Source organism: Mus caroli, unplaced genomic scaffold, assembly GCF_978045245.1.
Source record: "Mus caroli unplaced genomic scaffold, Mus_caroli_1 scaffold_14, whole genome shotgun sequence".
Classification (NCBI taxonomy): Eukaryota; Metazoa; Chordata; class Mammalia; order Rodentia; family Muridae; genus Mus; species Mus caroli.
Window position 1 is genome coordinate 68,312,586 of NW_028227269.1, and position 22,060 is coordinate 68,334,645.

The 22,060-nt window shown below is 40.4% G+C and overlaps 1 protein-coding gene across 2 annotated transcripts in view; it reads right to left on the reverse strand.

The window, feature by feature from the left end:
- Map4k5 (mitogen-activated protein kinase kinase kinase kinase 5) overlaps positions 1 to 22,060 on the reverse strand; it is a 91,368-nt gene that overhangs the window by 32,161 nt on the left and 37,147 nt on the right. The window contains exons 3-13 of one of the 2 annotated variants that reach the window (XM_021178702.3): positions 21,070 to 21,160; positions 20,561 to 20,625; positions 16,981 to 17,036; positions 15,205 to 15,252; positions 15,077 to 15,119; positions 13,967 to 14,039; positions 9,903 to 10,034; positions 8,576 to 8,638; positions 7,109 to 7,190; positions 6,100 to 6,216; positions 2,205 to 2,283 (exon numbers count right to left, since the gene is read on the reverse strand). In XM_021178702.3, coding sequence (XP_021034361.1) covers positions 2,205 to 2,283; positions 6,100 to 6,216; positions 7,109 to 7,190; positions 8,576 to 8,638; positions 9,903 to 10,034; positions 13,967 to 14,039; positions 15,077 to 15,119; positions 15,205 to 15,252; positions 16,981 to 17,036; positions 20,561 to 20,625; positions 21,070 to 21,160 — 849 coding nt within the window. The remainder of the gene's footprint in view (positions 1 to 2,204; positions 2,284 to 6,099; positions 6,217 to 7,108; positions 7,191 to 8,575; positions 8,639 to 9,902; positions 10,035 to 13,966; positions 14,040 to 15,076; positions 15,120 to 15,204; positions 15,253 to 16,980; positions 17,037 to 20,560; positions 20,626 to 21,069; positions 21,161 to 22,060) is intronic. The other variant, XM_085830402.1, reaches the window with a different exon arrangement.

Consider the following 22,060-nt stretch of genomic DNA (forward strand, 5'->3'; position numbering starts at 1 on the left):
AAGGAGGCTCTTTAGTTAAGATTGAGCATCATAAAGTTGCCAACTCTATCAATATATAATTCAGTCACACATCAGTGAAAATATATTTTAAAACTAGATAACAAGACTCTAACATTTATTTATATAACCATCAGATACAACTAAAAGAAGAACAATAATGTGTGCACCTGCACAGTGGATGACAAGAAGCAGGAGGAGAAGAGACAGCCCTGACAAGACTTTAGCAGAGGTAACACTCACAAGTGTGCTGCACTTACCATAAGCAGGGGGACTTAGTACTACAATAAAGATGGTATCTTCAATCCATGAACAAAGAGATCACAAGTTTTAACAAATGGCATTGAGCCAAAAGGGCTAAAGCAGTTGACCCCACTGAAGCTGGTACACGTTTTACTCCCAGCTTTATGTCAACAGGGTAAGTATCTAGAAAGCGGGATTGCAAACTACAATACCACACAACATGCTTTCTGCAGTTTTGGAATCAAGAATATACCGTAAGGGGCTGACGAAATGGCTCAGTGATTAAGATCATTTGTTACTCTTGCGTAGGACATAGATTTGGCTCCTGGCACCCAAACGGTGGCTCACAACCATTCCTAACTCCAGATTCTGGGGATCCAATACTCTCTTCTGACCTCCCAGGCACCAGTTACATTCATGCTATACCTACATACAATGCAAGCACAATACTCATACACATAATAAAATATGAATAAATTAAAACAAAGAATATCACATGAAGTACAAAGGCTATAAATAAAAGACAAACCAGACAACATTAATAGTACATTACATAGCTACAAAAGATAAACACAGTTACATCAAAGAAGGATGTCTTGGTATCCGGAACCACAAAACTTTGCATAAGAAGCAGCAAGGCTCTGGCAAGATGGTTCAGCAGGCACATAATAAACTGATAATTTTGGCAAGAAGACAGCAAGCTGGGCAACAGCAACAACGAAGACATTGAGTCTAGAGGTATTACTGGCTTATCTACGACACATCCTCTTGAGCAACGGGTAAGAGAAGGCATTCTTTTAAAGAGCCAGGAACACTTGGTTTAAAGAAAATGGATGAACTTAAGCTGGGGGTGGGGTGGGATGGGGTGGGGGATGTGGTAAACCCTACACACTCAGGACTCCAGGAACCAAGGAAGAGAAGTCAATGAGTTGAACCTGGCCTGGGTAATGCAGCCACCTTACAAAAAATAAAAATAAAATAAAATGCACACAGCGATTGATTTAATACTTATATGTAAGATTTCTAATTGGCTCAAATACTTAATGAACCATCTTATCTCATTATGGATAAAAATATATTTGTATTGTTAGTCATGCATTTCATTTTACAAGGAAAGAAATCTTGAAACAAATACATGTCTAAGTCAGGAAATTATATACAAGCATTTTTTTTTTTTTTTTTTTAAAAGGCAGGGTTTCTCTGTGTAAGCTCTGGCTGTCCGGGAACTCACTCTGTAGACCAGGCTGGCCTCGAACTCATAACAGAGATCTGCCTGTCCCAGCTCCTAAGTGTTGGAATCAAAGGTATGTGCTACCATTACCAAGGCCTTTAGAACTTCTAATTTATTTTAAATGCAGCTGAGGAGACAAAGGCAGTTGATTGTACAATTTTTGCTGTTTATGACTAATTCATTAAATTAAAAAGAAATCAAAATTCTACTTTAAATATTTGTAAAGAGTCATCTTCACATTGATCTAAAATATTTAAAACCCACCCAAATACCAATAGAAGACCATCTTTACAGATGAAACATACATAGTTCAACCTGCAACACAGTGTGGAGTTATAAAACCAATGCCAGAAAACAGAAAATGTCTCTCTATAATGTAAAAGTATATTGTTAGCCACATGAAATATTCATGGGAAAGCAGGAAATCAGAAAGTATTAACAGTGGGATGGCTGTGGGATATGAGACACTGGGCCATGTAAATTCTCTATCTCTTATTTCTTGTAAACTACCAGCAATGGGCACAATTATCTTCATAATTAAAAATAAAAACTATTTAAAAACAATAACCAACATAATTCCAGGAAAACTAGAAAAGCAACCTATATTTTTAATATATTCTGAAACAAAGTATATAGCATCAACTAGTCTAAGATTTTATCATTCCCCCAAATATAAGAATACCCAGATCAACCTCCAATACCAGCAATAAAAAAATGTACAGCAGGCACGTACAGTTTATTTCTGAAGCTGTCCGCTCGGCTCTGGAATTCCTGTTTGTTGATCTAATGGTATGACGAATGATTGCGTGGGGCTGTGAATATAAGCATAACATACACTCTTAAAAATTTCAACAACAAATAAGAGGTTTAAACTTTCTTTAAAAATTGCTTACTGACAACTATTGCTTATTGACAACTATAAATATCTACTAAAACATTTCTAAGAAAAGCAGCAGCAACACAATGAACTGTAAACGTGTATTCAGTTATCCCACTGAATATCCCAGTTTATAGTCCCAAAGCTGTGGAAAACTTTGAAGGGGTTCAAAGTCAGACAAACCTTGCCTCCAGAGTTCAGTCCAGGAAGACAAGGAATACAAACATGTTCAGAGTTAGACAACGGTCAGTAACTAAGAAAAGAATTACTACTAAAGCCCACACAAGGGAGCGGTCCCTGTGTACCCGCCTGAAGAGCACACAGGTTCTGCCTGCACTCTACTTGGGGCCTGAGATACAGCAGGCGTTGGCTGTGCAGTATTTGGAGATGCATCAGACACAGAAAAGTGATCATATGATGCACGATAGGGGTACTTGCAGGAAGTGTGGTTGGTAATTATTTGACAGCACAGAAATTAGGTAAGATGAGGAAGCTGTGTGACAGACTGTAAGTCTGATCCCAAAGGCCTTGAAATTCAGATGATAACTCAATTTTCACTTGTTGAACAGAAGGAAGGGTTTGGAGACTTTGCTGAAGGGCGTGCCAGCACCAGGGACAGCTTTAAGGGGAAATTTTGCAGGTGTATAAGGGCGCAGGATTAGGGGAAATACTGGCTAAAGACAGATTAAGAGTATTTTAAGCCAGGGGGCTAGAGTACCTGGGGCTCTTCTAGAGGACCCGGTTGATTTTGTAGCACCCACAAGGTGGCTAGCTCATAACCATCTGTGACTGCTCTTACAAAGGATCTAATGCCCCTTCCGGTCTCCATAGGCACCAGACACACGTGATACACAGACATACATGTAGGCAGCAACAACAACAACAACAAACAAAAGCTGATATGCACTTAAAGAATGAATATTATAAACTAAATGAGTAATCTACTAATCCCTCTTAGCTAAGCTCAGGCTCGTCTGAGGCTATGCCTCCAGTGCAGCTCTTAGCTACCAAATTTCTGAAGCTCATCAGTTACTGATAGCTCAGCTTTTCCTTCTCCATTCCAAGGTTCACTACTATGCCAAAAGATCTCGCCAGCTGGAGTGAGGCACAGAACTGGGTGTAAGACACTGTCAGAGAGCTGGTGCATTCCACCCCCAAAGGTCCTCCTGGGCCCTCAGCAGCTCCACACTATATTCCCAACCCATCTGGTTTTTGAGCCTGTTCTCTTACTTCCATCACAGTGGCTCAATGTTCCTACTTGAATACCAGCTTCATGGATCCATGACGCTCTTACTCATTATTGGTATCTGATCTCTCTATCTAGTGTGAATCTGACAGTCTAAAATTGTAAGCAATCTCCTGTGACTCACATTTATATAGGTCAAATTCTTCCCCTACAACCAGCATCTAACTCCTGACTTGCCCTCTCCATATGGAAGTTGTTCTCCCCAAACTTGACTTTGCTCATGTTTCTGTCAGGAAATCCCTGGCGGTGATGCTGGGGATTCTGAAGTGGCTATCAACTCTATCCTGCTCCCCTGGTAGCCAGCTCTTTAGCAGGCCATAGTCCACAGCCTTACATGATTGGAGAGACAGTATGTAGCTTTATGTCCTACTCCAGCCAGACTGAGTTTTCTTTAGTTCCCCAAGTAGTTATACTTTCTCTATTACTATCAGGCTTTCAAAACATGCTATGACTTCCTCTACTGGAATTATTTATTATTGGGCTGGAAGGTTGGCTCAGCAGTTAAGGACACTGGCTGCAGAGCATCTGAGTTCAATTCCCAGCACCCATGTGACAGCTCATGAGTGTCTGTAACTCTCCTAGATCTGCCACCCTCATCTGGGCAAAACACTTGTACCCTTAAAATGATAAAATAAATCTGAAAAAACAAAACCAACCAACCAACCTAATAATTAACCAACCCCCAAACCTTATTCTTGCTCTTTCTAATTTCTTGGTCTTCCTTCGGGCTTTTGTCTCTTTCCTGCCACACCTATGGTATTCCCTCACAGCGCCCTGTATTTCCTACTCCATAGGAATGATCAGTTCTATCAGTTTTGTGTTGGCGTTTCTGCATTCCCTTTGAGAGTAACCCTATCTCTGAACGCAGGGACAGGGTTAGTCTCACATCACCATGCCCAGGATATGATGGAAGGCTCTGTGTTTCAAGGACTGGAAAGAACGGCATATTGCTAACAAACAAACAAACAAACAAACACCCAAAAAGGACTCGGCAAGTAGGCAGAAGGAGGGAAGCCCAGGGTTTGTATTTTTACTTAGTTAAAGATCAGCTGGGAATTAAGTAATATCTAACAACATTTATGCTGTCAGTTTCAGTTAAAGGATTAAACCTGCTGCTGTTTCAGAAAGGCTTTCCACACAGCAGCCCCAACTAGACTCCTCCTGAGTCCTCACATTCCTTACAAGTCGAATGTTAATATGCCCGCCATAAAATTCCATGAATCTTATTTTTTAAAAAGAATTATATTTATTATGTGTATGTATTCATGTACACATGTGGAGATCTAAAGGACTCGTGGGAGTCAGTTTCTCATTTCACTACGTGATTATTTGGAATCAGTCTCAGGTCTCAGGTTATCAAGCTCAGTAGTAAGTACCTTTCCTAACCTCAGTTAACCTGAGTAGTAAGTACCTTTCCTAACCTCAGTTAACCTGAGTAGTAAGTACCTTTACTAACCCAGACACCTTGCCTGCCCAAGCTTTATTAATCTTAGGCTGTGAATAGTGAACTAAGTATTAGTGTGTGTAGGAAATTTATGTGTGGTTGGCTTATTTAATGTTTGCAATTCTAGATAATTTAATATCAAAAATTATAACAGGATTAAATTATATGAAGCATTGGATTTAAAGATTCTATAAAGATTATATTTATTAAGCACTTACACAGAACAGTGGTACAGTCAATGAGTGGGAAAGTCCCTTATTCCTAATTTACATGTTGAGCTACTACATATGGTATACTCAAAATAATTCCATCTTATTTTCAGAGAAGATATGTATAGTAATAGAATAGCTACATGCAATTATGTAAGAAACAATACTTATGAAAAAATATTTTCCCACTGAGGATTTCAACTTACTCCTTTAGAATTACCTATATTTTATTAATATGCATAAATGGGAAAATTAAAAAATGACCAACTCAATTTATAAGGAATCTCTTTTATGAAAACTTATATGCCTATGTGTTGTACCTAAACCTTTCCTTTTTGTTCCAAAGTGAGATTCTTAAAGCCTCCATTTCCTAGGCAAAAGATGTCTTTTCTATACGTTCTTAGGAAGCTCGCATCTCACTACAAGCCGAGGTCTGGGAGAAGGCACCTCTGGAGTTCTAGGCCTGCATGTGGGAGGAGGAGGAGGACCTCAGAACTGGGAAGAGAGCAGGAGTAGGAAAGCCTTCGCAGGCTATAATTAAGCGAGCGTGCATACAGAGTTTACACTGTTAATTTTTGTGGCTTCACCCTTTTTAACTAAATTGACGTGTAAATTAGAAAATAAACTCTCAATTGGGTGCAGTGGTTCATACCAGTAACCCTAGCGCTTGGGAGGCTGAGAAAGGATACCGGAGAACTCGGAGTTAGCCTGATCAATATATTGATCCAGGCCAAGCTGTATCCTATGATACCTTATCTATAAAGCCAACATTAAATGAATAACTGAAATAAAGAGAGTACATGTTAAAAATCTCAAAACCTTCCCAAGCATTCGCCTGTCTCCTGTTCTTACCTCAAAGTCATCCTCATCGCCTTCACTATAGTGAGCATGGCTGTCCGGGTTGGTCACCTTGTCCAACAGCTCAACCGCGAGGGCCCGAGACAGACCTGGCTGCCCAACAAAAGTGTGCTAAGTAAAAATCAAACACAGTAAAATTTCACACATGAGCCTTCACACCTATAGTTTATAAAATGTTACTTGTGATTTTTAAGTCAGTGACTTGTAAGAAGAGATGAGCAGTGGAGTCTACATTGAGACATGGGGAGTGCAGAAGTGGAGGCGTCAGCTGCCGATGGTCACTGTGAGCACCTATGATTGACCGCCCATGACCACCTATGACCACATCGGGCACTTGTGGTGTGAGATGACACTGTGAATCACTTCTCTGTGTACAGTTAATCTATATTATGCTGTAAATTATAACCAGCTAAACAATGATGCTCATTTATATATTATTCCGGTATACAAATGAATACAGTGGGATGTTTCAAAACAGTAAGAAAAAGCACGTTCCACGGTCACATCCATTCAATTCAGTTAAACTGTAAAGTTTTCTTAGGTTACTGTACTAATTACTGTCTCATACAAAGGATCACATCACATATACATGCAGAATCCATTATACATTTGCATAAATTAAGAAAGCAACTAATTCTAGATGATAAGATTTTGAAGAGTATTCTCAAAGGCTGGCGTCATCAAACTGTAGCCTCAGCAAAATCTGGTGTCCTGACTACGTTTGTAAATAAGTTTTCTTGGGGGTTAAAACTATGCCTATGTATGTATACTGTCTATGGGTACTTTTGTGTCAAACTGAATAGTTGTGATAGAAACTGTACAGTCCATAAATATTTATGTAGATAGAAATATGTAGAGTCTTGTCCCTTACAGAAAGAACTTTGGTTGATGCCTGCATTCATCCCTGAGAGGAAAAACAACCCAAGTTTTGCAATGTCTACTTTTGTTTTAGTGACACATGTAGCTGCCGGGAGCCTCAGAACGCTGGGATCCAGTGACTTACAGTCAGAAGCCTTTCAGCAGTTGGTCTTTTCTTGGGGTTTTTAGTTAGTGCTATTTTGACAAAATTATGGAATGTCGATGACCTTCAAATAAAAAGAGACAGTATAAAAATATTTCACTTGTATTAGTTTTCTGCTGTTAGTATATAAAATCAACTTAGGAATAGTTAGAAAGTGAGAAACAAAGTTCCCTTTTTCCTTAGGCCTCTTAGTTCCTCTTACTTAGGCCAAAACCTAAACATGGAACACAACAGTATAGCCCTTGTACATATGTGCAGCTGTTTTGTATAAGTACTGTGTAATTAAACAGCAACAGTAACAGGCAACTTCAAACACCGCTCTACAGACAGAAGTCAGCCGGCCATGTCTAATGCATGATTTAAGGTTCTCTTTCAAGGTGCTATAAAAGCCAAATGCCCTTTTCTTATTGCTTAATTTACAGAGTGCTTTTTATTTCTATACTGAGTTAGATTACATGGAGAGTAGAGAGACTAATACAAGACAATTTAAATTCTAAAAGAATTTCTGGAATTCGTAATGAAAGGGCAAAGAAAAATGAATGATTTTAGCAACCAAAAAGATGTCCCTGCTACCTGCATTGATGAAGCAGGGAGAGGGAGAAGCAAATAAATAAATAAATAAATAAAAAATAAATACATACAAATAAATTTAAAAAAAAAGAAAAAAAAGAGAACGAATTCTATTTTCATTACTAATAACAAACAGGCTTCTTTCTGACAGTGTCAAGATTACACCAGGGGAAAATAGCTTAAGAACCAAGGAGGTTGCCATAGTAACTAGCCAAGACAACATAGCACATCTCAGCGGAGAAATGCCTCACTGTCCTGCCTGTGGTGATTTGTAAGAGACACTCGAGAAACGGTATGAGACTGGTAGGGAGTCTTTGATGTTACCAGTGTCTCTGGAATCTGACCATGAACTCACTGTTGGTATACAGTATTTACTGTTTCTGAGTGGATATTAAGGCATTCTTGCCACAAAGTCCTCTAGTTCTAAAACGCTAGGAGCTTGGGGCCAATGTCAGCACAGAAAAGCATACTACTGCATGGCTTGCCTGTCATTCTTGCCACCACCCTAGGATGACCTTGCTCCGAGATGAAGCTGTTCCCCTCAGGTTATAACACATAATGCCCTTCAGAGTGTACTCGAATCTGGAATCTCACAGTATGGACTGTCTCATCAAGCCCACTTTCCAAACCTTCACATATTCACATCTAGTCCCTTCCTCAGCACGTTTCTTTCACCCAGACAGCAGCACAGTGGAAAGTGACTGCTTGGGAATGGCAGGGGTGTCTAGAATATACACCTGGCTCCTTGCCACATGCTCACAGAGGGACAGTCATGCACCAATGGGGTATGCGGCTCAACACCTGCGAGCCCTGGAGTGGTCATCTAGAACGTAAGGAACTGACTGTCGAACCTTCAGCACTGTGTAGTCTGTAACTCACCATTTAGTTTTGTCCTTTAGCTTTGGAGGCTGGAAATTACTTTTTGACATTAAGAAGAGAGCCCTGAAATAGAAATTTCAGTTAAAGGCAATACTAAGATACTTTATCATTGCCACCGACAGTCAGAATGAATATTCTGTTGTAAAACTCCCTCATGGAAAGGCACTGAAGACATTGCTTTGGACATGGAATTTTTAAAAAGAGATTTATTTATTTTTATTTATATGAGTACACTGTAGCTGTCTTCAGACACATCAGAAGGGGGCATAGGATCCCATTATAGATAGTTGTGAGCCACCATGTGGTTGTTTGGAATTGAACTCAGGACCTCTGGAAGAGTAGTCAGTGCCCTTAATCGCTGAGCCATCTCTCCAGCTAGGATATGGAATTTTTTAATATTTGTGTTTTGTTTTCTGATGACACTTGGGGTCAAGTCCTGGACTTTGTACTGTCCAGACAAGCACCTCTACTGCTGGGATGTGCCTCAGGCCTTAGCTTTTTTATGTTCTGGGAAGGTTCTGGAATACTTCTGCTAGCTTTAAAAAAGATCTTTAAATGTCAAACAGGACCTTATTTATAAAACAAAGCCATAAAATGTCAGTTTCATTACCACATGTACCTATATAACTCATAGTATATTGCAGGCATATTTACATAATTGTGCCTTAGCTTATTACACAGCACTGACATGTTCCTTTAAAATTAAGTTATAGGTTTAAGCAAAGCCTGGCATTTATAATGATTCTGACAAATCATATCCATTTCCTGGTGTCTCCGGTTTACAAGCTAACCTATAAGAGTACTCTATGAATTCACCTTTGAGAGAGAAAGGTCAACTTGCCCCTGAATATATGTGCAGTGTATGTGTGTGAATGTTCACCCCTGCACATGTGTGCTGTGTTTACCTTTCACGTGTGTGCAATGTATGAGAGTGTGCTTGCCCTGTCCATGTGTGCAGAGGGCTGTCTTCCTTTACTGTTCTCCATCTTCTTTTGGGGGACAGGGTCTCACATGGAACCCGGAGCTCTGTTTTGTCTAGAAAGGCTGCCCAGTAAAACCCCAGGGGATCTGCCTATCCCTGACACCCCAGCACGCGGGTTCAGGCACGTGGTGTCACGCCCAGCTTTTATAAGGGTGCTAAGGTCCCAAGCCTAGGTCTATAATTGTGTGCACACTGAGGCATCTCCGCAGACCCCTGAGCAGGTTTATGACATTGTTTCTGAGCCCCTTACAGTACTTTTGCTAGTGTGATACAGGTGAAAATGAGCTAATAACCCCGAGTAATCAGTACTTCAACTTCCTAAAGTGATGTAAGTAATGACAACACCTCATTGGATGCAGGTCAAACATAGGCGGCTGCAGTTCTCCCAGCTCGATTGCTGTTATTCCGACTGCCCAGATATCACAGAGTTGGTTGTAGCCACCATTCTTTTCCACTGCTGCAACTTCTGGAGCCATCCTAGGGGAGCCAGTGAGTACAGCACTTTTATCTTTGTAAAAGTCATATAAAACATGCTACGCTTAGTTATGCTCTTAGACAGAAAGGAGGAGAGAAACCTTATCACCCTGCCCCACACCCCCTCAGTGGTCACGAGCACTGGGTGCACAGGGGCTCACTAACACTGCTCCTACAGGGGATCTGAGGCTTTCTTCTGACATCTGTGGGCATACATACATACATGCAGGCAAAACACCTACACACACACACACACACACACACACCCAGAGAGAGAGAGAACAACAAAAAACCCTAAGAAATAAAAAATAAGTAAAATTCCCTATTTAAAAGTCCTCACTTCCTCTTCTGAATCCTGTGCTCCGAGAACACTACGGTTTGACTCCAGTCTGTGGTGGTAAAATTGTAAAGGACTACTACACACCTGTGCAGGCCAAGTTCCCAGAGGAGGTGAACCTTAGGAAGGAGTCAGCCGGAAGCTGAGCTACCGGAAGGAGGCTCCAGAGGGGACGGGGGACTTAGCCCTGGGAAGGAGCCGTACACGGCCTGTTACTGTTTAGGATGAGTACAGAAACAGAAGAACCCTCTCTTGGCTAAACACATTGCTACGTTTTAGTAATTCATTTTATTTTACAAAAATGTAAAAATGGTCTAAAATTAAAAACAAAAACAAAAACAAATCTTCCCAACTGAGGGCTTAGAGGGCCTGGAAAGTACATCCCAACAGACTGCCAAGGTAGAGTCTAGATATGAACAACCGACTTTTATACAAGAAAATCCAGAACTTCTCTTGAAAATGGCGTGGACCCATTGAAAGACTTAATTATGGAGGCAACTTAATCTAAAACTCACAGCAAGGTGAAGCACAGAGAGAGGAGGTGAAACCAGGCAGGCAGAGATGTAACTGCAGCCCCTGGGAGGCTGAAGCACGAGTTATCTTGAGTCCCAGGGCAACCAGAGCCACACAGAAGATCATGTCTCAGTAATCACCATCCTCTATCCCTGCACACACACACACACACACACACACATACCCACATACACACACATACACACACACATACACACACATACACACAACATACACACACATACACACTACACACACACACACACATACACCCACACCCACATGCACACACACACACACACACACACACACACACCAAACCAACCAACCAAAAACCCCTCAAAACACACTGAGCACATAAGGCGTAGGCGACACTGGCCTCGGGGAGCACATAGTTATACTGGATACCCCAGTTACTATTGCTTTTACATGCACAGAACATTATAACCTACATTTGTTGAAATACTAAAGATATCTCAACTTAAAGGTGGAACATAGTCCATGTGTTTTAAAGTAAGCACATAATATTTATACTAAGCTTCTTTCTTGCTATGCTGGGGGCTGAACCCAGGGATCTGAGCATGATAGCCAGGTGCTCTGCTGTTGAGCTACACTTGCAACCCTTCAAAATGTGAGTGTTAGAAAATACTAACACGGAAATGTCTGTACCTATGCAATGCTATATAACAGTCATGGGCATCCGAAAAAGAGAAGACAACAATTTCCCTTGAGCCAGATGACCAATGGCCAGTAGAGAAGACTGAGTGGGCCCCAGTCATCAGCAAATACCCTCGATTTCTCTACCCACTGGACGCTGTGTAGCTAACCGGAGTGGCACCTGACTTACTGTGCTTGCTAACTCCGGAGGGGCCTGAGCTTAGCTTGGTCAGCCCCATGGAGGTGGTGTGTGCGCCTCTGAGCAGTAGCAGAACTTAAGGTGAGCACAGGAAAGATCCAGGAAAGATCTATCTATATTTCCATTGAACTTTTATTTAAATGATACCTCTTAGGGATTCTTCTGTTACTAAAGGTGGTTAACTGGAGAAAATTATGAATTTAGGAAAAATATGGAAGAAAACAAGCAGTGACCTCAATCAAATACAGCTACTGTCTCGCATATTTCTATCTATGCTTTTTACTTACAGGCAGATTATCTCTAAGACTGTATGCACTCTAGGGCATGTGCTAATTTAAAAATCTTGTCCGTCTGAGCCTGACTGCTAACAATTCATCTTAGACAACATCCTTTTTACACCTCATGCTACTCCTCTGAACTGACAGGTGAATTTCCCTTAGCTTACTTGAGCCACTCTTTTCTCATGAGTCTCAATATTAAAGTATCACTGGAAAGCGCTTTGCATATAAAAATGCACAAGCCTGTGATAAATCACCACTAGTATATATGCTGAGACTAAAGGACACGGAGACCGTCGGAGGCTCTTGAAAGCCTTACTGAAAAGGCTCTCTGCTGACCTTCCCTGGAATGGATGTAGTGATGGGGGTTTCTCAGTGAGTCCACGCATTCCAAATGACTGAAAACAAAGTAATTTATCTGTGCTTATGTTTATGGGAGATAGTTCTAATATTTCATGACTTCTTGCATGTGTTACTATAATAATTGCTGCTCGAGACACCCTTTTTAGCAGCATATTTGAGATTTAACCACCTCAGTCAAATTCAGCCTGTCATTCCTGTATTTCACTTGGCTTTTGATTTTTGTCCCAGCTGGCAGGCATAAAGCTTTACACTGTCACGTGATGGGAACAATCTTTTCCTTTAAACTTTGATGCCAGCAAAGGCTTTGAGCCTCCTCTTCCGGTCTTTGCTGTCCTCTGTCTTCTTCTTTTTTTTTCTGAGTCTCATATACCCCAGGCTGGTCTTGAACTTGCTTTGAGTGGAGGATGAACTTAAAATTCTCCTACACATCCAAGTGCAGAAAAAATGTGCATGTCTCCACCCTGAGTTTATGTGGTGAGAGGAATCATGCATTCTGGCGAAGGACTCTACAAACTGAGCTACATCTACAACCCAGCTCATTGTTTTTTTTAAGCTTTATTTTATTTTATTTTATTTTAGAGACAGGGTCTTACTATGTAATGCTGACTGGCTTGGGACTCATTTGTAGCCCGGCTGGTCTCATACTCACAGAGGCTGCCCTGCATCCCAGAGTGTGGCACTCTGCTCAGCCCTAGTTTACGTCTATATTTAACTCTGTCCTCTGGAAGAGCACCTAGTGCTATTAATCATGGAACTAGCTCTCCCAGACCCTTATTTGTTTTGGCATTATTTATGAAGTATAGAACTACTTTAAATTATTTTCAAAATAATAAATTATCCAAACACCATATACAAACAAACCCAACATTTAACACTAACTTTGAATGTTGCCTGCTATAGTATTCATTACACTATTTTAAATATCAAGCGATTCTGTTGCCTTTTCTTTTTTGAGTCAGGGTCTCATAGACCAGATTACCCTCAATAAGGATGGCAGTGTTTTAGAAAAATTGCTCTGGTAGTCACCAGTAGGCTACACCACACACTGCAGGACTAGTGTAAGATGTGTAGGTTTTAACATCCGGGAGTATAGTCCTTGATTAAAACAGAAAATTAGAAGAGGTAACAGAAGTCTTTCTTTTTAAACTCCATACTCTACATGGGCCCCTCATCATGCTAGATGTTGACAAACCAACGTTCCCTAGCGCAGTCAAACCTAGGAAAGTAGGAAGCAGCAAACAAGTCTCTTGGCCTTTGATGATCATTTGTATTATCAAGAATTAAGGATCAGATTGCAAGTGACGACGTGTGGACAGAGATATATACTGTGGGACACACTGTGACAACTCCAGCTTCCACGATGAGATGTTTTCTGTGCTTTGTTTGTTCGTTTGGTTGTGGGTTTTCTATTCTAGGGAGGGAGATTGCATGGGCTAAGGGCAGATCTGACGGGACGGGGAGATAATCAGTGCTGGGTGCAGTCTGTGAAACTCAGAGAGAATCAATAAAAAGTTCAGAGACAAGAATTAGCGTTCAGTGCAAAGCGTGAAGAAACAAAGCTAGAAGGACGATGGCAGTAAGGCCTCACCAGTAAGGGGTGCCGATGAAGGACTTCCTCTTTGCAATGGTAGCTGTAATTTTTGCAGCCACACCAAAATCAGCTGGCGAGGGAAAAGAACAGAACAGAGTAGAAAGTTGGTAGAGTTCTTTTTGACACAACTAGCACTTTTAAGCTTCACCCTGGCCACAGCATCACTGATGTTTTAGGTGTTACTGTCAAGAACTGTGCATGACGTTAGTACTAAGATCTGTCCTTACTTGGTTCATAACATATTCATTAAAAGAAAATTTCTTAGGAAAAATGTATTACATTAGGCTAACTAAATTAATTTAATTACAAGCACAATGAAGTTGATTTGGGGAAAAATGGCAAAACTGAGACCATGCAGAAAGCACACACCTGAGCTCCTTTAACTCTGAAACAGAACAAGGTTATTACTCTGTCACTACTTTTTACAATATTTTCCTATGTACATAAAATTTCGTATTTGTGTTTAAACACAGTAACTGTGGAGGTTTGAATATGCTTGGCCCAGGAAGTGACACTATTAGTAGGTGTGGCCTTGTTGGAGGAGGTATGTCACTGTGGGGGTGGGCTTTGAGACCCTCATCCTAGCTGTGCGGGAGCCCGTCTTCTCCTGTCTGCCTTTGGATCAAGGTGTAGAACTTTTGGCTCCTCCAGGCCCTTGTTTGCCATGTTCCTGCCTTGATGATAGCGGACTGAACCTCTGAACCTGTAAGCCAGTCCCAATTAAATGTTGTCCTTTGTAAGAGTTGCCTTGTCATGGTGTCTCTACACAGCAATGAAATCCTAACTAAGACAGTAATAAAAATTAAACACACTATTTAGTTCATTGTTGCCATTTAAAATACCTGTCTTACATATTTTCATTAAATATTCATGATTTGCTGGAAAGTATTCAATGGGTTTTTATCTTTCTACATAAATAATAGGACTATGAATATGACTTTCTTCACCTATAAGATTTTCTCAAGTTCAGTAGATTTTTCTCTTTTAGGAATAAAATAGGTATCACAGGTAATTATTATTATGATTATATATAAAAACAAATCTATTCAAACTTAAATATCATTTAATTTTCTTGGCTAAAAAAATTAAGAACTTAAAACAACATACCTAATTTTACATCACCATGGTCTGTTAATAAGATATTTGCACCCTAAAATGAAAGCACAGATGCTATTAACTAGCAACAAACAATTTCTTTCAAAACACAGCAATTTAAATATATTAAGTGAACTTACTTTGATATCTCTATGCATTTTGCCTTTAGTATGCAAGTAGGCAAGACCCTAAAGTTAAAAAAAGAATATGCATTAGAAAGGCACCATCAAATGTTTACCTGAGTTGCTGTATAAGAAGAACTAGACTTCCTGTCTGCCGTGGTCTTCTGTCTCCATTCTTGAAAACCACCGTTTTATATAGTTTGCTGAGTTCCTTGTACTGCTTTGGGTGGTCTGGCGACTGCTATTCTCTGTTACTCCGTTTTGACTAAATGCAGCCGTCTATCAGCCTGACGGGACTTTAGCATTGGAGCAGATTTGGGAGGTCACTGTTTAAACAGCGCTGCTTCATATGCAGGCAACTGGAATCTATAACCAGCTGAAGCCAGAGTTACCCGGCCTGACTCTAAATCCAAGTTGCTGATCTTTCTCTTTGGTTTAGCATCCTATCTGTTACTTAAAGAAACAATCAACTTCAGAAACTAAAATATAAAAAAACCCTAATTTGTCAATAATTCTTTGCTATGAGCCCATGATTAGGTTTGTATTTTATTAAACACAATATATTTATTTCTATTAGGTTCATGTTGTGGAAAAATACATTTCTAGTTATTTCTCCCACTTGTAAACATGGATTTAAACAAACAAATACTGAAAATGTTTGAGAAGAAACAGCTACCACGATTATGCAGACAGACATCTTTGTTGTTATTCCTGAACAGCCGTAAAGCAACAACTTCAGCAACATTTATGGCGTGTAAGTCATTTATTTATTGGAAGTAATCTACAGGTGGTCTCAGCAATCATAGGAACATGTGGGTATGTATAAATACTATGCCATTTTATGTAAAAGGTGAGTAGGTATAGACATGTACTCTTGGAGGTCCTGGAAGCAACCCCTCATGGACACGGAGGATGTTCACATGGACAGAGGGAATATACCTGCACACACAGTAGGCTGGGGACAGCATGTCTTGGAGCACAAGGAAATGCACTGTATAAACTGACTAGAATTTTTCTTGGATCTGATCAATCTAGGTTCATTTTAAAATAACAACTACATAGACATACAGAACATCAATCTCACTTCTAAACAAACTACACAGTCTAGGAAGCACGTGAAAGAAAAAACTTTAACTCCCAGTTGTCATCCCTTTAAGCAGATGAACAATACTGTTAACACTAATTTTCGCAGTGAGTTATCTTTCAGAGAACCGGGGAAAAAAATCATGTAGAGATGCTGACTCTCTAGTGAAGATACACTTAGTATATTAAAGTTCTCCCGGGCTCAGGAGTAAAGAAGCACGCGTGTGCTTTCCTACGCTGATGGAACTTAGAACAGGGCGCTCTGCTATCGATGACCTGCATTAATGCCACGCAGAACAAGATCTGGCAAGCGCCCTCCCAAATCTGCAGGAACGATCTGTTCACACCATAAAGCTTGAGGGAAAAGGTTAGACACCTCATTACAACGGACAAGTCTACAGACTCACACTAAACAATGCTGAAGTATGGCTTTCCTCAGCGTTGGTGGCAACTCAAGTCACCCAAGCACCCTGCCACACATGACCGTCTGCACTTCAGCATCAAAGCAGACATGTGACCACTGCGCTCTCAGTATCTGCCTGAATAAATCCTTGCAAGTCATTCAGGAGGAAAGCACGAGCTTTGCACAGTTGAAGCGCTGAGGCTGAACTGGGAGAGCACTGTTTTTACTCTTCAGCTTCCGGACAAACCACCATTTTACAGATACTAACTGTGAGCCTGCCTTCCTAGCTACGTAAGCCAATACTGTACCTGTAAGGTCTCTCTGCAGACGTAGGCTATTTGCGTTTCAGATAATGGCCCAGTCACTAGAAAGAAACAACAACAACAACATATTGTCATTTGAAGCCAAATTAAAAACAGTCTAGCCATAAAATTATAAAGCAGCATATGACTTCTGCATGTATCATTGGATGCCTTCTTTTCTGACTAAGAGCGGATAGCATTTGCATAATTTAAATGAAACAAACACTGAGAATTTTAAAGTCAATTCTGAAAATAAGAGCTTTATTCCCAGACAGCTCTGGACAGTGAACATGGAAAGTGCCCATTATGTGTAAAACTTAGTGCACGTGGCACACACAGGTCCCCAGAGAGCCAGGACTGTCAGCTTAGTCCTCAAACAGTCTCAGGAACTAAGCCAAGAGCATGGCTGACTCTGTTCGAGAGTTACTGGCAGAGGCACAGGGCACTGGAGGAGACCTGCTCCTGACCTCTGAGAACATGCATACGCAGTGCATGTGCAACATGCAAAACAGTCATAACACAAAACAATGTAAAGACCTTAAAGGTTAGTTAGAAGCAGCCGCTTGGAAACGTCTAGTGACATCTTTAACATGTTCTCTATGCGTACTGAGGGCGGGAACCCCATGAGTATATGCTTGCGGAGTCCAGATGACTTTCTAGAGCAAGTCTCTCAGAACAGGCAGGCCTGGGTCAGAACCTTACCAAAGATCAAAGGAACCAGATGATCTCTGGAAAGCAGATCTTCCTCTAACATGAAATAGAAAATCCTTATGCAAGTGTCCCATCGGGAGCTTCGAAACAGTGCCTTTTGTACACGAGAGGAAACTGGTGTGCTGCCTGCTGATGCTGAGACCCAGACTAGAGCTGACACGACATCTCCGCATAGAGAAAGCCCTCGTCGCTTCCTTTCATTTCTGACTGACCACACCTACTTCCTGACATAAACGTCTGGTCCTTAGTAAACTGATAAAAGAGCAACGTAAAAAGTGAAGCCGCTTTATTTTACATGCACGCGCACGTGCTCACACACATCTTTCTGAAGTATTACCTAGCCCAGCTGGCCTGGAACTTGCCCTTCTCTAGGTAGAGCAGGCTGTGGATCAAGCTCACAGAGATCCGCCCATGTACAGACTTGGTGAAACTTTAAATCACTGTGTTTTTAGTATAGTACTTAAAGTACTAATACTCTCATACTCAACTAAAAACAAATAACAGTCAGGCTTTATTTTCATTTTATTTTTAGTTTTTCAGGACAGGGTTTCTTTGTATAGTCTTGAGTGTCTTAGAACTAGCTCTGTAAACCAGGCTGGTCTCATACTCACAGAGAAACACCTGCCTCTGCCTTCTGAGTGCTGGGATTAACAGAGTGGGCTACCACCGCCCTGCTAACAATTAGGCTTTAATACTGCAAACAGAAATTTCATAAAAATGTCTTAGTAACAATCTTTTAAGCATAAAAGGGGAAGTGGTAAAATTCGCCAGCTGTATTCATCGAATTTTCAACAGCTCTCATTTGTAAAAGTACAGATAGATTAAAAATTATATCTAAATAAAAATTTTCATAAAAATCATAATTCTTTATAAAATCTTAGAAAATAATTTAAACTCAGTGATATAAATGTTATTATTTAACTAATATTTCTTTAAAATATTAGTGGAGAAAAGAAAATATTCATTTCATTCTGGTAGTTTCTCTCTCTCTCTCTATGTATATATACATATTCATATATATATATATATATATTAGTTTTTTTCTTTTTTAAAAATAGGTTTGGACTGAAGAGATGGTTCAGTGGTTAAGAGCACTGACTGCTCTTCCAGAGGTCCTGAATTCAAATCCCAGAAACCACATGGTGGCTCACAACCATCTGTAATGGGATTTGATGCCCTCTTCTGATGTGTCTGAAGACAACTACAGTGTACTCACATACATAAAATTAATTAATTAATTAATTTTTTAAAAGGTAGGGTTACTATTTACTGAGAAGTTTTTATCTTTTGAGACAGGGTCCTATACAGCCCAGGTTGGCCCTGAATCATCCTCTACATAATCAAGGATGATACTGAATTCCTGATCCTTCTGCCTCTGCCTCCTAAGTGCTGGGATTACAGGTGTGTACCACCACATGGGCTCTCATTAAAACACCTAAGAGACAGTCTACACCACAGTATTTCCTGTACTTATAATATATATGTGGCAAACTTAAAAAAAAATAGAGCCTTTTTTGTTATTTGTTATGGTTGTTTGTTGTGACAAAATTAGGCAACTTTAAAGTTTATAATTGAATGATACAATAATATGTATTTATCATAATTCAGAATTTTACTTCTGAGCTCCACTTTTCCTCCGTAGAGGCAGTGACATGATTTTGGCATATAATCCTCTCATTTTGCTATGCATTTACATTCATGCAAATTTATAATAATAAAAACTCAAGAGCCTAAGCATGGTCAACTGTTATCGATGTTTAAGGAGAATGTCATATGCAGTTGAGTGCAGTTCGGTTTCCCTCATCACTGGGCACCTGACAATCTAAAGCCTGAGGTCGTTGTAAGTTACGACACTGGAACAGCACTTTTGTCTTTACAGCTATTTCAGAAACCACATTAACAGACATTGATGACTTTCAATGTAAAGATTTTACCATAGAAATGTTTTCAAGTACTCTGCATAATTCTGGATGAATTATACATATCTGCAACAGGTCTTTTTAAATAAAGAAAAATATTTCATAAATATTGTTTATTTATTTATGTTTTTGCAAATTTTAGCAATTCAAGAAGGTGCCAGCCACACGAAGACAGACTGTGGCGGCCCTACAGACACGATTTCTAAACCAGGTTATGAGGAAAAGCCAAGCTCAACTGAGGAAACTGTCTAAACTACAAGAATACTAAATATTCTTTCTTTTCATATATATATATATATATATATATATATATATATATATCCCCCAAGACAGGGTTTCTCTGTATAACCCTGGCTGTCCTGGAACTCACTCTGTAGACCAGACTGGCCTTGAACTCGAAATCCGCCTGTCTCTGCCTCCCAAGTGCTGGGATTAAAGGCGTGCACCACCACCGCCCGGCCTCAAACTCATATTTTAATAAAATTTGTTGGAGTATGAACTCCCTCCTGGGAGCTCTCTCCGGGTGACTCCTTTTTGTGACAGCCGTATCATGAAGCTTCGTTCCCTCAGCACATGCCTTTCTGCTTTCTTAGGAACTACATCTAAGTAGCACTGATGTAATTTTTAGGCAGAGTTTCAGTTTTCAGTACTGACTGGCCTTAAGCTCTGGATGTTCCTGACTGTGTCTCAGAAGCTCGGGGTAGCAAGGACACACATCATGCCCAGGTAAAAGTAAAATTTATGTCTTACAGGTATTTATGGATCTCTTAAAAAACACTGAGTAAGCAAGAGCGACAGTAAGAATTCCTAGTTTTTAAACCAGTCTCTGGGGACAAGAAAGAATAATGTTAGAGACTGAGACTACACAACTCACTTCCCTTGTTAGCTCAAAATGTCAAACAACAATCATGAAAGGCCAAAGTAGGCTTTATGATGTAGAGTCGCAGTAAGAGTACCGTGATAGATATCTTGAAGTGATCCGCCACCGCAGTACTCCATGCAAATCCACAGCTTCTCCCTACTAATATGAGAGAGGAAGAGAATTAAATGAGTGTGTACTTCCAGCCACTGAAATGCATACTCTATAGGCCCACGGCTCTCACTCTCACAGTGCACTGGGCTTCGGGGTGCTCCGCAGAGAGCAACAGGAAACTGGCAGAGCAATCGTTCCTAGGCACACATCAGTTCAGATTTCTCTCAGTTTGAGAGGGTTAGGATGTGATCTGTTCTCCATTATCATCACTCACAATGCTCCAGTAAGGCTCCCAGACAAGGCACGATCACATACACAGAGGCGGTAATATTTATAGAGCAGGGAAGATGGCAAGAAAACCCTACCAGAGTTAGAATTTTGAACAATGTTTTAAAAATGCACACATACGACGACATTTACACAAGAGGAAGGGAGAATGGTAGAAAAGAGAATATGAAAAACAGGTCAAACGATGACGCTCTTATATTTTACCTGAGATAGCTCCCAAAGTAGGCTACGATGTTGCAATGCTTACATTCTTTAACCATAAATATCTCTTGCTGAATCAAAGAAAAATCATCACCTGAAAAACAAAATAAGTTGGTCATCATGCTACTCCAAATATGAAGAAATATGAGAAGACTTGTAGTGAGAATTTTGGTTTCTCTGAAAAACACAGAAATATTATGGGACTATGTTTTACTTTAAGCCCAGGTGTGTGCTTTGGGGCTGCTTCTGATTGTCCGCAGCAGCTGACTATGATTTGCCCCATGCTCTAGCAGGGGCGTGATTTTGCCAGCTGCAGATTGTGTGGCGTTTGGAATCCTGGGGACCTGTCAGAGGGTATCTAAATGCTAGGGCTCAGAGGGTAGTGGCCGAGGTGGCTGTTGGTTGGTTTTGGTTTGTTAAGTAGTCATGTGCAAAGAAATGAGAAGAAATTAGATATCATGGCAGTAAAGATCAAACTTGCCCCACGGAACCTGACACCCCTAATCAGCAGGAGGTAGTCTACCTCTTTCACCCCCATCCTTTTCTCTCTCCTACCTAGTGTTAGGGGGATGAAAGAGAGGAAAAGGGGTGGAGAAGGGTGGGAGAAAGAAGAACCCCAAAGTGGCCGAAGACCAGCTACAAACACTGTGTTTTGCAGCTGTTGGAGTGACTACTACAGCGTCATCTGTTGTGCCTATTTGATCTATGGTATAGTTTAACTCTTAAGTTTTTTATAATATTTACATGATATATATTCATAGCCTCATGCATGCTAGGATAGTGTTCCACCACTGAGCTATAGTCCATCTCTTTGTGAGTAGCCTACACATTAATGAAAGTGGGGTAGTGAAGGCACCCACATCTTTTACTTGACCAGGGAGAGGGGTAGTGAGAATTTGTGGGCAAGCCTGTAGAGTGAGCTCAGAGGTCCATCACTTCCCACTTTAGTTTTGAATAGGGTCTCTCAATGATCCTGAAGCTTGCTGACTAAGCA